General features: G+C 43.2%; 1 protein-coding gene across 3 annotated transcripts in view; it reads right to left on the bottom strand.

Moving 5' to 3' along the window:
• Positions 1-15,528, bottom strand: part of ADAMTS18 (ADAM metallopeptidase with thrombospondin type 1 motif 18) — a 156,723-nt gene extending 141,195 nt beyond the window's left edge. Inside the window, exons 1-3 of one of the 3 annotated variants that reach the window (XM_032284505.1) lie at positions 15,413-15,528; positions 15,226-15,313; positions 12,137-12,453 (exon numbers count right to left, since the gene is read on the bottom strand). In XM_032284505.1, the coding sequence (XP_032140396.1) occupies positions 12,137-12,453; positions 15,226-15,313; positions 15,413-15,502 (495 nt within the window). In that variant the 5' untranslated portion in view covers positions 15,503-15,528. Of the gene's footprint in view, positions 1-12,136; positions 12,454-15,225; positions 15,330-15,412 lie in introns of those variants that run through there. The other 2 variants (XM_032284503.1, XM_032284504.1) reach the window with 2 other exon arrangements.
• Between the last annotated feature and the right edge of the window lie 3,009 nt (positions 15,529-18,537).

An 18,537-nucleotide genomic window follows, 5' to 3' on the forward strand; every position in this document is an offset into this window, starting at 1 on the left:
GCGTGGATTACAAGTGTAAGCCACCGCGCCTGGCCAAAAACATCCAATTATTAACTCACAGTTGTGCAAGTCTGAAGTGTGCGTACAGTGAGACTGTGTTCTCTGCTTAGAGTCTTCAGGATGTCACCCAGCCTACATTCCTTTTTGGAGGCTCCAAGAAAGAATCCACTGCTAAGCTCACTCAGGCTGTTGGCAGAATACACTTCCCTCTGGTTGTAGGACTGACGTCCCATTTCCCTCCTGTCAGCTAGGGGTCACTCAGCACTTTGACGTCCCCTCCCCACTCCCTGAGCCCCACGTTCCCTGTGACATGGCCTCTTCCATCTCCAAAGTCCACGATGGAGAATTTCTCATATGCTAAATCCCTCTTGCTATGAACTTCTGACTTCTCTTCTCTTTGACCTCTAGACCCAAATTTAAAGGGCTCATGTAATTAGGTCAAAACTGCCTGGAAAATCTTCCTAAGATTAACTGATTTGCACTCACAGCTACATCTGTGAAAACTCCTCCCCAGCAACTGAATACTTGGAGAAAGTGTCCGTATACCAGAAGCCAGCAATCTTGGGGGCTATCTTAGAAGTCCACCTTGCCAGACATGGTTGCTCACGCCTGTAATCCCAGCACTTTGGGAGGCCAAGAGGGGCTGAATCATGAGGTCAGGACTTCGAGACCAGCCTGGCCAACATGGTAAAACCCCATCTCTACTAAAAATACAAAAAAATTAGCTGGACCTGGTGGTAGGTACCTGTAATCCCAGCTACTTGGGAGGCTGAGGAAGGAGAATCACTTAAAAGGTGGAGGTTGCAATGACCCCAGATTGCGCCACTGTACTCCAACCTGGCTGAGAGTGTGAGACTCTGTCCAAAAAAAAAAAAAAAAAAAAAAGTCGATTTCCTACATTTTTAACACATGATCTCAATTCTCACAGCACCCCTTCAAAGCCTATTTTTTTTCCATCCCCACTTGACAGACAAGACAACTAGATTCTCAGACAATTTGATAATTTCCCAAAGCTGGGTGAAGGGTATGTGGGAACTCTCTGTATATATTTTGCAACTCTTAAGTCTAATTATTTCAAAATAATGTGTCTTCAAAAGACATTTCTCCAAGGTCACATAACTAGCATCTGAACATACCATCCTGCCCTGTTAAACTATGACACCACCATGTCCAAGATGATTGCATCTCTAAAACCCATAACATCCACCTAGCCCATGGTTTCTCAAACTTAACTGTGCATTAGGACTACCCTGGCAAGTCCTAAAAAAAAACAAAGATCGTTGGGCCCCATCCTCAGACATTCTGCTCTCATTGTTCTGCCCGAGCATAAGCATCTGTGTTTTTTAAAGCTTCTTGCACGAAGGATCGCTCTTTTAGACCTATGTGCTAGTCATACGCACCGTTACATACATAATATTAAAAAGACGTGAGTAGTTGTTTGACACACACAAGAGACGTTTTACAAGGACGGAATTCATTGCACTTCAATGTATATTCCTGGAAAACAATGACAGCAGAACCCTGCGACAGAATGTAGAGATATTCATTAGCATATTTAAAGAGTGAAAGTGCACGGTAGAAATATTTTCTTTCCATTATGTCTCTGCACAGCATAAAACAGACCTAGACTCAATAATTAATGCAGGAACAAAGGCTGCATGCAGTATTCACCCACAGAAAACTAATTTTGAGTAACACTTCATTTACCTTCTAGAAGAGGTAAAGTTAAACAGAAAAAGGAGATGAAGCATTGTAAAATCACAGGGTGATCCTATAGACACTAAAAAGCACTCTGTTGTAGGAGAACTCAGTAAATCAGCAGAAAGATAATCTCCTTTTACCAGCTTATCTCAATCCCTTTCAAGCGCCGTCTCTCAAATAGGGTATGCACATAGCTGACTTGTAGTAAATTAGTGATGTGTACTATATAATTTATATTAGAAAGCATGCCCCCTTGACTTGCAGTGGTAATAAGGGCAGATAAAATATTCCAAAGCTCCAGCGGCATGAATAAGCAATCAAAAGAATTCAGCTGAAAACAAAATCCTTAGATACATCAAAAGCATCCCTTCAGGAGAGGTGAGCTTGCTGTCCAGACAGAACACTCTCACCAGACTTGTATTATGGTATTTGAGTGTATTTTGCCCTGTAATTGGATAGAAAACCGTGGGAACAGGCTTTCATGGGAAAAACTTGATGTGACTGAAGAGGAACTCCTGGGTTTGTTCACAGAGATGTGTATGACGTCCAAGCAAATGTTTCTGGTCCCAAAAGCTTTATCGTGCAGTGCTATCATTAGGCCTGTTTATATTTAGACTTCAAAAATTAATCAGTACCAATTTCTCTTAAACTGTTTATTGCTGATGATGGGAAAACATGCAATTTCACCAACACACAGGGTCTGCTGGAAATAACTGTTCTAAGCAACTGCCCTAGGCTCATGGAAAACATGGATGAAATGAGTTCTCAGTAACTTTGCATGTTTTACAACCAAGGTATTAATGATGGTGACACTGGGTGGCTAATGTCAGTATCAGCAAGCCGTATCTGGCCATAGCTAATGTCCCATATGTATCTGACATGTCAGCTTTTCACAAAATAGGTCTCTCTCTCCCTACCCTCCTCATAAAATACACAATCGCATGCAACTAAGAAGTCATATATCTCCACGTTATTTTCAGCAACACTACAAAAAACCTGGAAGTAAACATTAATTCGAGGGAAATAAATATGCATGCAGTAATTAAAAGGACAAGATCAATCTATGGGTAGTAATAAAAAAAACACCTCCAAAATATACATTGTTTTTAAGTATTCCCTCTTCTCCCACCAGAAAAGATGTTTGGGTAATACATTACATATGTTTTAACCACACACACAGCTTCCAGAAATGATAAGCTCTGGTTTCATGAAGAGTGTCCACCTGAAAACTGTGGAGTCCTCCGCTTGCTATACATCATTTCAGACCTGCTTCTGTGCATTAATTCACAGATCAATCCATAAATAAAAATATGCTTTCGTCTTGTTTGAACACAGAGGCAAATTTAGTATGGTCCTCTGAGGCTTACGGACAGATGAGAGATGAACTAAAACTCACAACCACGCCTACTTCTTCTCAGATATTATATATAAGGTTCACCTGTGGAGTTACTGCTGAGTAAGTCACAGGAGATACCAGGTACCCAAGGAAGTGCTGAAATCTTCATCTCAGGTGACCCCACATGCAGAAGGAAGCCAACCAGAAGCAACAAGAGCCAAGAGAAAGAACAGTGATGACATCATTGGATAGCCTGGATATAGCCCTGCTGAAAGCTAGCCAATTTTAGTACGAGAGAGGAAGGAAGAGATGCAGGGAGATGGGGAGGGAAGGAGAAACGGAGGAGGGAGGGAAGAGAAGAGGGTGAAAGAAAAGGAGGAAGGGAGGGAGACAGAAAGGAAGGAGGGAGGTGGGGAGGCAGGAAAGGAAGAAAGGAGAGAGAAAAGGAGGGAGAAGGGAGGAAAGGGAAGAAGGGGAGAAGGATAGACGAAGGAAGGGATGAATTAGGAAGATGATCCCAGAGCCAAAACATACATTTTATGCTTAGCATAGCCTGAGATGGACTTTTCTGCTTGCAACAGAGAGTCTTATAATATATAAACAAGAACAATCTCTACATTTTAATTCTCACTAGTCACCCTGCTTTCCTCCTTAGAAGACCTACCAGATAATGCCAGTTTGTGCATTGACAGTCACACTTAAATGGTATGGTGCATTCCACAAAGCAAAAACAACTCTCCTAGAGAGGTGCAGGCAGTCCCGTTTCCACTGAAGGTCCTGTTCAGACACCTTGAAGACAATGACTCTCAGTTCCCCATATGTGAAGGTTTTCTTCCCTTTATTAAACATGAATCCTTAGGCTCTACCCAGGACCTGCTGAATTTTCAGAGGTATGACCTAAACACACATACATACATATATATATATATATATATGTATGTATATTCCAGTGCCCAGGTCCTTTTGAAGTGCCTTACTAAAAATATTGCTACCTTAGACATTAACTACTTAGAATGTCACCTGGCAGTTAAATATTCTAAAGGCCTACCTGTGTGTTTTAGCTGAAAGTCTTCTCAATGGCTCCAGTGTTAACAGTCAGAGTGCTCAATAAATATTAACTTAATAAATGTTTTTATCTAGGCTGAAACTCTCTTCTGCCTGTAAGAACCATCAGCAGTGAATTCTGAAAACTATACAAAAGAAGGCCTGCAATCATGATGATTAGTACTGTATCCTCATCACAACCAATATTATTACTATGTGCCATGTAATATTGGCTGTAATAATGATATGGTAGTAATATCATTCTAAGTATGCACATAGAATATTTTTCTTTCAATTAAGCATCCATAACCCCCATGGGAAAAGTACTGTCATGATCCTCAACTTATCACTGAACAAATAAAGCACAGTCAGGGTAAAGAGTCTTACCTGTGTTATGTAGCTAATAAAGGCAAGAGACGGAAATTCAGAGTCAGCCCAAAGACATGACACTATGCTGCTTCATCATACATGAATTGATGCAAATCATCATCTGTTTGCCGATACTCCTCTTTGATTCTTTTTCTCTCATTCTATGTCTTCAGTTAATAAAGCAGTGGTTACTTTCCCCTCCCACAAGCTCTCCAAACATTCCCACAAGGAGAATTGCCAATATCAAAATGTCCGTTTCCTGTTCTGACAGGGATGCACTTTAAAACGCCTTAAAGCGGCCTGGCACAGTGGCTCACGCCTGTAATTCCAGCACTTTGGGAAGGGGCAGGTGGATCACAAGGTCCAGAGATTGAGACCATCCTGGCCAACGTGGTGAAACCCCATCTCTACTAAAAATACAAAAATTAGCTGGGCATGGTGGTGTGCTCCTGCAGTCCCTGCTACTAGGGAGGCTGAGGTAGGAGAATTGCTTGAACCCGGGAGGTGGAGGTTGCAGTGAGCCGAGATCATGCCACTGCACTCCAGCCTGGCAAAAAAAAAAAAAAAAAAAAAAAAAAAAAAAAATGGGTGTTAAGGCAAGACAGGGACGGTAGCTGGTAAAGAGAGAGAGAGACTATACGTGAGTTGTGGGTGAGTTTAATGGCCATTTCCTTCCCAGACCTTCTCCTAGTTCAAAGTCAAGGCTAATGAGGCATGGAGCTTCCACTGAATACCAAGCTAAGCAGTCACAAGTCTTCACAAACTTATGAGACAAAGAGAGGATTACCATTCCCACTTTACAGATGAGAAAACCAAGGGCCAAAGACAAGAAGGAAGCCCAGCACTTTCAACACAGAATGTGGGGAGCCTGATGGCTTAGTGGCCATACCCAAAAAGGCAGCCAGCATAGGCAGGAAGGACTGGCCTTTCAGCCTCCCATGTGAGACCCTCAAACTGGCCTTAGTCACCTTGGGGTCCTGCTCTCTGTTAAGAACCTTGGCTATTCTTTTTAAAACGGAGTTCAGTCTGGTATTTTGCTACAAGTTTGTTATGAGCAAATAATTCTCCTTACAAATCATGTCCAAAGAGGAGGAAGGCCAAAACAAAAGAAAACAAAAAAACTTTTTACCCTTTCTTGATGAATTAACAGGCTAAGAAAACATCACTGATTTCAGTTAGCCTGTCTCACACAACATGTAAATGCAAACCAGTCTAATCCTTAACTTCACATGATCCTCTCAAGTGACTGAAAAGTTCCAAGGGGGTGTATGTAATTCAACAAAACCCTGCTAGCTAACAAGGCCCTCCAAAGCAGCAGAGCTTAGTTTCTTTCTGCTCACCATGGACTAAGGTCATTTAACTTCAGCCCTTTTATGAATGGAAATCAGCTTTGTAAAGACCGTTTGGCAGGCAGTGACCAGCAACAGACGACTCAATGACTGAGCTTTCTGAGTCATAAAATACTTTTGAAAAGGGGAGATCAAAGCGTCCCTACCGCCTATTGAAATCCAATTGCTTCCAAAGTTCTGCAAGAACCCAAGCTCTCTGGAGAATGGGTCACTGCAGTCGTAGTCTAAAAAAGGCCACCACTAAAAAAAGATACAATGGGGACATTAGGGCAGCCAGCCATGGGGGAGAAACGCCACTTACGGTTTAATTGTTGGGGACAAAGAAAAGAGAAACGAAGGGAAACCATGTGACAAAATTGGATGATGCATCAGGGATGGAGGCTGGAGGGGTTCTCATGGCAGCCCTGATCATGGCACACCCTCCGCTGGGAGCCTCAGATGCAGTGCTAAGGCTGATGGTAACCAGACACCAGCCAGAAGATCCAACAGAAACAGCAAAGCAGTCCACCACTCTTGCCAGCTGGGCCTTCACTGAGTTATTCATCAATGGTAAACTCACCCATGTATTACAGAGCTGGGCAGAAATGCAGTATGAGTGACAGTTTTTATGTCTTTTTATTCAATCTGCACATGAAGAATGAAGCTTGGTTTAGAATTTCTCAAGCAAGGGGTGCATTTCCCCAACCGGAACACATGTCAGGTGAAAGTAAAATGCAAATAATCTCAGACTTAGGAACAGTTTTTTTATGGCGAACCGCAGAACCGTGGTACAAGATGTTGATGGAAGTGTTGTTCAAAAAGAGAAGGAGTAGGCCAGGCACGGTGGCTCACGCTTGTAATCCCAGCACTTTGGGAGGCTGACGCAGGCGGACTACCTGAGGTCAGTAGTTCAAGACCAGCCTGGCCAACATGATACAACCTCGTCTCTACTAAAAATACAAAAAAAAATTTAGCTGGGCAAGGTGGTGGGTGCCTGTAATCCCAGCTGCTTGGGAGGCTGAGGCTGGAGAATTGCTCGAACCCAGGAGACAGAGGTTGCGGTGAGCCAAGATTGTGCTACTGCACTGTAGCCTGGGCAACAGAGCAAGGCTCCATCTCAAAAAAAAGAAAAAAAAAAAAAAGAGGAATGGTCAAATTAGTATGGAAATCCTACCTCTTGGCACGTCACAATGCATATTAGTGTATTAAAAGGTACAAAATATATTGAAGATGTTTGTTTAGCACCTCTAAATTTTCCCTAAGCTGTATGACCATAAAATACTTTTATTCCTGGATCATCTCTTAATAGTTAAAAATTAATACATAATATTATAATACCTGTTTTTGGAACCATTGCATTGATGCTTTTCATATCACCACCAAAATGTGAAGAGGTGCTCCTTGGTGGGCAGTGGAGGGGGGGGGGTGTTGACTGGCCAAACAAGTTAGGGAAACTCTAGGTTTAAACAGAGTTAAACAATGTCTTTAATATAGGACATTTCTGACTTGTTAATATGTGAATATGCATTGTACAGCTCGGAGAGGTGGCATTTTGGCAATAATCTGACCAACTCCTTTTTCTAAAGCCATACTGTGTAAACTCCTGGTTCCTGGTTTGAGTCACAACTTGGTTCACAATTAAAAAGAGCAATTTCCAGGTCTAAAAGCATTGCTCCATCCTCTCCCCTAGATTGTAAGCTGCACGATCTGGCTCTAACATCCATCTTGTTGGATAAGCTTCATCCACCATGCCCTCAACAATGCTGACACAACAGAGGCTAACAGTTGTTGAATAAAAAAAATAATGGGGTCAGGTGTGGTGGCTCATGCCTGGTGATCCCACCACTCTGGGAAGCCAAGGCAGGAAGACTACGTGAGCCCAGAAGTTCGAGACCAGCCTGGGCAACATGGCAAAACTCCACCTCTACAAAAAATACAAAAATTAGCCAGATGTGGTGGTACGTGTCTATAGTCCCAGCCACCTGGCGGCTGGGCTGGGAGGATTGCTTAAGCCTGGGAAGTTGAGACTCCAGTGAGCTATAATTATACCACTGCACTCAAGCCTGGATGACAGGGTAAGACCCTGTCTCTAAAAAAATAATAACAATAAAAAATGATGAATCAATGTGTCTTTCTAACAAATTCCAAAAATACAAGCATTTTCGCTAAGAGGTTCTTAAGTATTAGTATACTATCAGAATCATTTGGAGAATTAAAAATATACTTTCCTGTGCCCAGCCTCTCTGAGCTTCTGCTGTAGACAAAGGAATTCACATTTTCAGCACTTCAAGTGAAGCTAATCATAGTTGAACAAGCTCTGAAAATCACTGTCCTGACAAAAAGGATCACTAAAAATATTTTTGAGCAGCAGAATATCTTAGAACTCTCAGTACATAGGAAGAAAGAAGCAAGTTTGTTCTCCTCGAAGACAAAATTAAGAAATACAGGTAAAAACTTCAAGATTGTAGTTCAATGGCAAGATGTAGAGTCTCCCTCCAATGTCACAGCTTGCTGGATGTAATGACTTTCTCATCTCTGGGCTAGTCAGAGGAAGGATGACAGACATTGCAGATCATGATTAGATTAGGCTGATCTATACCTCTGAGATTCTGGGACAAAGGCTGCAAATCCCAATACCTTCACAGATTATAAGGCCACCAGACACAGAAACAGGGGTGACCTTTTCTAGGTTACATGTATAAAGGTATTCAAAAATTTTTAAACAATCATCCCTAAACCTAACAGTAGGCAGTATTTACTCAGGGAAGTATGCAATCCCTGTTTCATCAATTATTCCAAGTAAGTAATAACTACCTCAACTCCAGAATAAAGTGAGACCTGTGAGTTTGCAGGGGAGTCAGGTGCATTTTAAGAATTTTTTACAAATATTTCAAACAGGTAAATTCTGAATTATTGAGGCAAATACTCTGCTAGGAAAATTTTAGCTGGAGTATGTACACATGCATGTCTGCTTGCGTGTATGTACGTAATACGTATTCACTATTATAACCATTTTACAATTTTTCTCTTTCTTTTGGGGCTTCTCTAGCAGTCAAGATAATGGTAGATTCCTATTAGTACTTGGTCAAATCATTTGAAGGTAACATTACTTTTCTAATATATATAGCATGCATACCAGAAAATTGCTATCACATCCAAAAAGATCCTGAGGCCAGTGGCCTGGCCTCACTCAGAGAAATACTCATATATAATCAGATGAAGAAGTTTCATCTCCCAGTCATTCATCTCTTCTCAGTCTCTGTCTTATGGAAGAAGAGTGGCTGTCTCTCCTGGCATGTTAACTTGATGGGTCTCTCCAACAAGCCTGTTAAAGTCTTGTTCCTTTCCTGCACTCTGGAATCATCTACTATTCTGAATCTATTACTATAGCTGCTCATTAATTTTAGAGGAGTTATGAACCCCTGATTAACCAAAGAAGCAGAGCGATGTCTTTATGAAAAAAAAAAAAAAATGCATCCAATTTCATTAACCATCAGAATAATGCAAACTACACCCATAATGTGGTACTACTTCACACCTACAAACAGGACAGCTAAAATGGAAAAAGAGACAATATCAAGCGTTCAGGAAGATTTGGAGCAACTAGAACTCTCATACACTGGTGATTAGAATTTAAATTAGTACAACCACGTTGAAAAGCTGCTTGTCAGTACTCACTAAAGCTGAACATACACAGGTTGAATAGCCCTAATCCAAAAATTTGAAATCTGAAATGCTCCAAAATCTTAAACTTTTGAGTACTGATAGGACACTCAAAGAAAATGCTTATTGGAGCATTTCAGACTTCTGTATTAGAGATGCTCAACCACAATATATTCTGCAAATATTCAAAAATCCTCAAATTGAAAAACACTTGTGGTCCCAAGCATTTCACATAAGGAATACTGAATTTATACATACCCTGTGACTCAACAACTTTATTCTTAGGCATGTGTCCAACAGAATGCATCCCTAAGTTCATCAAAATGCATATACGAAAAAGTTCAGTCCTAACAGCCCCAAGCTGTTGGTGGGAGTGTAAATTAGTTCAACCAATGTGGAAAGCAGTATGGCAATTTTTCAAGGAGCTAAAAGCAGAACGATTTGACCCAGCCACCCCTTTACTAGGTATGAGTTCAACCACTGTAAAAAGCAGTATGACAATTTTTCAAAGAGCTAAAAGAAGAACTACCATTCGACCCAGCAATCTCATTACTAGGTATTGGACGAATATAAATCATTCTACTATAAAGACACATGCATGTAAATGTTTATTGCAGCACTATTCACCATAGCAGAGGCATGGAATCTACCAAAATGCCCATCAATGACAGACTGGATAAAGAAAATGTGGTACATATACACCATGAAATACTATGCAGCCATAAAAATGAATGACATCATGTCTTTTGCAGGAACATGGATGGAGAGGAAGTCCATTATCATTAGCAAACAAAGGCAGGAACAGAAATCCAAATCCCACATGTTCTCACTTGTGAGTGGGAGCTACATGATGAGAACTCATGAATTTAAGAAGGTAACAACAGACACTAGGGTCTACTTGGGGGTGGAGGGTGGGAGAAGGGAGAGGAACAGAGAAGGAAACCATCGGGCACTGGGCTGAATACCTGGGTGATGAAGTAATCTATACAACAAACCCCTGTGACATGAGTTCACCTGTGTGACAAACGTTTACTTGTACCCCTGAACCTAAAGTCTAAAAATTAGATAAAAACATTGTGAAATCTCCATACACACACATTTTATGATTCTACCTCTGTAAAATTTTGATAATATTCATCTGTTACTATGAGATTATTAATGAACCAATTGATGAGATTTCCCATCACTCACAGAGTGGAGTCCTGAGACTGCTAACCATGAGGAGGGTACATTTTGCTGAAAAGAGAACACCTCTACAGCAATTATTCCCTGCCAGGAACTGCTGTAGCACTTTCCACATAAAAAGTCATTGAATCCCCACTGCCTTATGATGTAAACTCTTGTTATTCCCATCTTAAAGAAACTAAGGCATAGTTACCTCTACTTAACATAGAGTTAAATAATTTGTCTAAGGTCCTATGAGTAAGTGCTGGTGTGGGAATTAGAACCTGGGCAGACTGCTTTTAAACTGGAATGAGATCATTTAAGTCACCATGGTGAGTTGTCTAAGCTCCTCTTTCAGATACTGGAATAGGCAGAAGAAAGAGAAATAAAAACGGGATACCAAAGAAAGAGCAGGAGATCTGCCACAACAAAACAAAAAACCAAGATACATTCACGTGTGCATATACACATAGGCATGTAGAGCCACGTTCATCATTTTAAATAGACCAAGGAAAGAATACCCTGATTGTGGCTGTGATGAAAGATTTTAGCTACATTTCGTGCCACAATACAGAGGGGAAAAAAAGTTAAAAAGTAACTGAAAGTTTCAACTAACAAAGAACATGGGAATCCTCATTTACCGGCACCCAAGTCACCTCTCTTGCTTGTGCCATGATGTACCGTGTACATTACTAACTACATCCTCAGTTGGGCTTGCTCCCATTTTCCTTCTTCTGGCCATGTCAGAGCATAATCACCCTGTGTCTCAACACACACAAACTCTTCTGCCAGTTCAAAACACTTCACTCACAACACAGAATGAAATCAACCCAGAACAACATTTACCGCCTCGTATATTTGATTGAATACTGAGAAAAGTATCATTACATTGATATTCTTGGCCTGGTGCTCAGCAGATGAGGATTACATAGGGAGGAAATAATAGTGTCCTAAATGCTTTTAAAAGGTTCTGCGTCCCTGGATGCCACACTTAATCCCGCCAGCCCAGGAACACACCACACCACATTCTAAAAGGATGTCTTCTGTGAGCAGGACACCAGCAGCAGATTAGTTCAAAGGAAACAAAGGGCTTCCCTTCAGTAAAGTGAAGGTTGAGGTCTTACCAGGGCTACTGAATGCAATTTCGCATTGAAATACAGTTTTCCCATTTCAAAGCCATGTAGATGCATGCAGCTTGCTAGATTTATAGAATGCCTGATCTCCTGGGACTTTACAAAGCGAATGGCATCCATCAAGTTAATTTCCTTGGGGATCATCTCAAACATGGAGAATGAAACGTCCCAGACCATTAAACATCAAAAGAATGTTCTAAATGGTAATTAAAGTTCTATTATATTTTCTTTTTCTGGGAGCAGATTAGATTAATTCAATTGAGAATATTAGCAGTATCAAGGCTGACAATGTGAATATGTGGAGTTGGCTGGAAGAGCACTTATATTGCAGACATCTGTTCATTCAAGTCACACAAAACGCGAAGGAGGGAGTTCCACTCAGAATGGGGCGTACTTACCAAGCCAGCACACGTAGACACGGCGACAGAGGAGGAGCTGTCATTTCTGATAAATCCCTGATAGAAACATTGCGGCACCTTGGGTTTCTGAGTCTCTGAAGCACCATCTTTTCCAAGTACCTGGACAATAAAGTGACTGCTCAAAATCGCCGAGGGCTTAAGTTCTAAGTGCAGTTCCTGTCCAAATGCTGAAAATTGGTAGTGCAGGGAGCTTCTGGCATTCTGCGCCGATCGCTTTTTCCTGCCGTTGTGCAAAATGTCGTGTGAAATATATGACCCGCCTGAGTCTACTTCTACTGGAGTGACAAAGACGTAATCTGCAATAGGAAAAGTTGAGCTGTCAGCACCCAGAGCCCACAATTCCAAATGGTCACTTTCCAGCAAGCTGGCAAAGAACACCACAAAGCTCAAAGGTATCTCTGTTCCTGTTGCCTTGCACCTAGATTAAATATAATTCAGAGCAGGGCGGGAAGCAGAAGACCCATCTCCACAATGAATTTGCCATAGACATTTCAATAGGAGCTAAAACGCCATGCCCGATTTTGATAAATTTCATGGATGTCCATGGAAAATGTCACACCTATCATTGTTTGGACAGGGATTTAGAACATTCTTTTGATGTTTAACGGTCTGGGCCTTTTAAAATATTGGACACAGAGCCATTCATATATATAAAATTTAATTTTTTTGAAAATTAATAAAAAACTACAAAATCAGGAGTTTTTCTTCAAGGAGGTTAATTTCTCTGTGCTTAAACTGAATAGGGGGAATATTGGGAGAGGCAGAGTTTAAATTTCAAGTCATAACGCACAGTGTGGGGTAGCTTCAGATGATATTTCACATCACTAACTAGCAACAACATTTTCTTATTTCCAAAGTTATTTATGTGTGATCAGAAAACTTCAGCACTTGCATTAGTCACCCTTAGCATTTTACTATGAGCTTTCACAGGGATGGTCCCATTTAATTGCATAAACTACAGCACATGCACAAAAATGCCTCAAAATTGTCAGAACCTTCCCATATAGTCTGATGTGTAAAACTGCTCAGGCATGTTGGCGGGGGAGTGGCAGATCAGGGGACACCTGGAAAGGCATGTTTAAAAATACCTTCACCATTGCTCCCTAGAGCAGCACTGATTGCTGCACGATCCAAAGAGGCGGAGCCAAAATACAACTTGCTATTTGAAAAGCAAAGCCAGCACACTGTTTTCTTTCACCAATCATTGAAACTGAAAAGCATCATCCCACAAAACAATTTGGAATATGCCCTCTGTGCATTAAGAAATACTCTGCATTTCCACTTTCGAGGCACAGAATAGGAAACTACTTTGGAAAGTGTTTAGAAAGATGTTGAATAACGACGAGGTATGTTTGAGTCACTTGGGTCCCTGGTTACTTACTGGGGGAGGAAAACGAAGAAGAATTTCCCTTTTCCCTAAACAGTCAACAACGTTCCCCTCCTCCAATAAAAAACAACTAAGGAGTAGTGGAACTCCAGTAGCTAGCAAGGATCAATGAGTCATGGTCTAATTAGGCTCACATTTAAGAAAAATATTCCCCCCAATATGACAATAATTTTCCTGTTTATGAAGCATCTGTGACTCTTATTCCTTGGGCGGCTTTCATTTTTATATTCTTTATGTTCTATCACTCCCATTTGTCTTCTTGACCCCCTCCTTTAACTAAAAATGCTATATAAATGACACACAAATTTTAAAATAATGGGGGAAAAGTTTTTCCCTTCTCTTAAACTTAAAAATCTGAGCCAGACATACAATATTTCTCATCTCTTAAAAATCTGATATATTGCTTTAAAGGGATGTGGCTCTTGATTATGTGCAGGTTCTTAGAGAAAGCCCACCTCCTCCTTCTGTCAAGCTAAAACTCAACTATGAAAACGATTCCTGACATACGCAGGAAGTTTGTTTCTTACTTCCTTGTCCAAAATCATCTGAAACTCTGCCTGCTCTTACTTGGAAGTTTCTGTAGGAGCCTTATCCAGCCAGCCTTCTATGGAATCAGCCATCACCCTCCCCCAGACACCTGCTACCAACTTGTTTCCAAGGGGAGAACAACAGGCTGTTGGTTACATTCAGTCCTTGATGGGAAGAAGGGCAGTCAGCATCACCTGTAAGGAGTGATCTCTGATTGATCACATCAGGAGCTGATTACGGGTGAGCTTATGCAGCTTACTTAACAAGGCAGTGGCTGGGATGTAAGTGGCCTCCAGCCATCTGATCCTGATGGAAGAATGAGGGGTGGTTTTAGAAACTGCAGCCTCTCTGTTTGGACAAAAGGTGAATCCCTTCTCCATGACTCCATCCCGCCCCACTCCCCAATATGACCTCTTGCCCCTGACAGGAAAAGGAGATAATCTTGCAAAACTAAAAATTATGGAATTTTTAAAAATCCAGGTTGAACAGCAAGGTGTTGCTAGACACCTTGAGTCAGGAATCAGGTGTTCTCCCGTAGCTGATGGAAAACAACCAAAACAAGGATTTTCCTCTGGGCTCCACTGGGAAGTGAATAAATGACAGAAGTGAGGGATGTTCTTGAAGTTTGTGGCTGGGGAACGTCAAAAAAGACAGATAAAAGACTCAGAGACCTCCAGTCAACTGCTTTCCTCTCTCTAAAAGTAGCCTCTGGGCATCCAGGACACAAGGGAAACACAAAGGAAAGAAAAAAGAAGAGGTAGAAAAGGAATAGGAGTGGAGAGGAAAATGAAGAAAGATGGAGAGAGGAAAAGGGCTCACATTCTTTCATCTACCACTAAGAATCAGCTTCCCCCACCAAGAGTAAGGAAAGAGAGTTTGAGCGCAGTTAAGATTTCCCCCCTCCCTCTCGTAACAAGCCACCTGTGAAGGAGGGAGAGCATTTTCTTTTATGTGACTTGCAGCTTGGGGCATTGATTCTTTTGATAAGTTCAGTCCTTGCCACCTTCCCCCTTCTCCAAACAGGAACAATTTCCAAGACAGTGCACACCTGCCAGGTTAGGGGGTGTGCTTTTCCATCTTTTCTCCCTTTGGGGGAAGGAAGAGACAAAGTGCTGCGAAAGGCCCTTCTTGGGGGTGGGGGGCAAATACGAACCATCATTTAATCCGCTGGCGCCGCTGTTGCTGTCACTGGCTAAGGCCGCGGCGACCGACGCACAGCAGAGGCAGCACAGCTGGAGCGCCTGCAAGAGAAAAGGTGATATCGCGCGTGAGGGGTGCGGGGGGCTGACTTCGGGCGCCCCCTGCCACCCGCTATCGGCGCTCTGCTCGGCGGCACCTGCCTTGGCCACACGCCCCAGTCCCGCCGGACCCCTCGGTGGACCCGAACCAGCGGCAGGGAGGGCGCACGCGAGCAGGAGGGCGCACTCCATGGTCAGGTGCGGGCGCGGCGGCTGCGTGTGGCCGGACGCGGCGGGAGGAGCGCACGGGCGGCACGCATTCTCTCCACGGCCCCGGAGCTCTGCGCCCCAGGTGCGGCTCCAGGTGAGAGCCGCCGCCGTTCACATCGCAGCGGGGGCGCGCTGGGACCTCCCCTCCTCCGGTCGCCTGCGCGTCCTCCCTTCTCCCCGCGCGGGCCTACTGAGCTGCTGTTTGCGGCACCCCAGGGAGTGCGGGGGGCTCCCTGGGCCGAGACTGAAGCGCAGACGACTGGGAGACTCTGCCGGTGCCTGCTCGCCTGTCTGTGCGTCTGTCTGTGTCGGTGCGAGCGTCTGAGGCTACCGGGAAGGCAGCGCCAGCTGGCTCCCCCAGCGCGCCGGAGTCGAGCGCCCGCCTCTCCACCGCGCGGTGATTGGCGACCAGCGGCTCCCGGGCTCGTCCGAGCCCCCGGGCTGGTGCGAGGGCGTGGGATTCCCGGCTCCAGCTCCGAGGGAGGGGGCGAAGGGGGCGGGGAGGCTGGGTGGGAGTGAGGGAAAGGGAGGGACCGACCGCCGAGAAAGGAGAGGAGCGCCCAGGGTCAGGCTTGGAAAACGTAATTTAAGCGCACAGGGAGATGAGTTCAGAAGAGGAAAGGCTCAGGTGAGTGGCGCGACTTCTTTCGCTGCCTGTGTAGACTTCTCATTTTCAACTCCTCTGGCAAAGAGTCAGGATGGCGCCCTCAACACCTCCGAAGTGCTGGGAGCTATTCTCTGCTTTATCTCATTTGCCTCAGGCCCTATCCTTTTTCAGGCAAGATTATTAATTCCTTGATAAAGATGAGGAAAAGGAGGCGCAGATGCGCACAAGATAGCCTCGCTTCCCAGAGTCAGCAAATCTGAGTCATCGCAGAAGACCAGAACAATGAGCCTGTCGCTGTCTGCAGCACGTACAAACTCATGGCACGCGGGGGCCTCCCTCCTCTACCGGATCTCTCTCTCCTCAGTCACCGTACTTCCCACTCTTCGAAATCGAATCTTCGTCCCAGATACCCAAACCCACAGAAATCAGTTATAACAAACAGTGCGCGCCATCACCAGATATGTGCATCCAGTTTGCTGGGTGCCTGTTCATTTACTCAAGACATTTATTTGATCCTTTCTTTGATCCCTGTTTGCAGAGGTGAACAAAATACATTGTCACGGGCCAGTGGAAACGAAATCTGATTGGATAGCTCGACAACAGTAATAGAAGCAAAATGAACACACATACTCTAAAGGAAAAGAATAGGCTCCTAAATTAGATGACAGCAGAATCTAATTTAGATGGCGGAGATAAGATGTACACACACACATCTTATCCCCGCCATCTAAATTAGATTATAATATAGACTCTTCTCCTGTACCCCAGTAAATCTGCGCTCTCTACAGATTCAAGTCCTCCATGATTGCGTACAGAAACCGCGACTTATTTCTTACATAGTTCTAGACCTAGAAGATCACAACTTGCAGTTCCATTCATTTGTAGATGACAGGGTCCAGTCTTTATTTTTTTAGGGCTGATAAACACTTGCAAAGCCATAACTTCTGCAGTGATTTTATATATAGTTTTTATACATACAGGAACTGGCCCTGTATATAATATTATACACACACACATCTTATTCCCTCATAAAACTGATCTACTCTCTCTGGCCTTAAGTGTCATCTCTTAGGAGCTGACACTTAAGGGAAGAGGGGATGCATGTTAGCAGAGCGGTCACAGCGTAAGTGAAGATCTCCAGGTAGTTCCATGATTGCCACCTGAAAAGTGTTACAGGCTAGAGGAAGAAGCAAACACAGCAGTTGTGGGGTCAGCTGGACCTTGTAAGTTGCGGTGAAGCAGTTGGAAACTATTAGATGTAAGTGAATGTGGGTGTGTGTGTATGAAAGAGGCAACATCATGTCCAATTAAAAAAAAAACAATGTGAATCATTTTTGAGCGAGCATATGGACTGGATGTGCTGAGGCAGGGCGGGAGAAAAACAAACTAGGCAGCTGTTGCTGGCATGGAGGGAAGCAATGACAGGGTCTTGCTTGGAGCAGGGTAGTGGCAGTGGAGGTAGATGTATTACTCTGCTCAGTCCAGTGGGTACTGAAGTAGTTAATATGAGGACCACGTTGAGCCTAGATTAAGTGAGAGCTCGATATACGTAGTCAGTTTTATTGGATGCAACTGGGAAGAGGTAAACCCAGGCCGTAGAGGCAGAGAAGGTGAAAAGTCTGCCTAAAGAGCATGAGGCAAGGCCTCACAGAACATCTGGGCTAAACAAATCACTTCGGTTTCCCTATATAATGTGTGGAAGCTCTGTGGCCCCTGTTTTATAATCAGTAACATAGGAATCTACATGCTACATCAAAAGGATAGCCTGAGGGGAAAGTGAATATGTTTTTCGAAGCACATTATAAGTAGACTTTAAGAAGGGATGATGGTGTGGTTCTGTTATTTCATACATCCCATGTCAAACTTGAATGTACGTCAATATTATCTGTAATGCTAGCTTAAAATGCAGATGTCCAGGCCACGAAGCACTGCAATTCTGATTCCATGGATTTGGTGTAGGGTCCAAGCATGCATTTGTTGTAAGCACTTGTGGGTGATTCTGACACAGGTGACTTCGGTGCTTTCTGTGAGTCAGTAGAAAACTGGACATCAAAGACATGCAGTGAAACAGTGCTGGAGGTCACGTCACCAAGCAACAGACTGAATAAAACAGGAGACTGGGATCGACCGCACCATCAGTGACATCATCAGGTGAACACTGAAGGAAACGGGAGAGGTAAAGGCTTGTCCATGCTCAGCTGAAAATAACCATGGCCCTGATTTGTGTCTCTCCATTAAGATTCATTTACATGACATTTTCCATATTTCTCTGATCCTCCTCTTTTAGGGCTAATAATATAGGTCACTCACAATGGTCAGGGCTGGATTCTCCGAGAACAACCCTTAACTACACTCTGTGCTCAATTGCAGAGTTTCTCAGCCTCAGCAGTTTGACATTTGGGCTACATAA

This window comes from Sapajus apella, unplaced genomic scaffold, assembly GCF_009761245.1.
Source record: "Sapajus apella isolate SASKATOON/1434 unplaced genomic scaffold, GSC_monkey_1.0 scaffold15, whole genome shotgun sequence".
NCBI classification, from domain to species: Eukaryota; Metazoa; Chordata; class Mammalia; order Primates; family Cebidae; genus Sapajus; species Sapajus apella.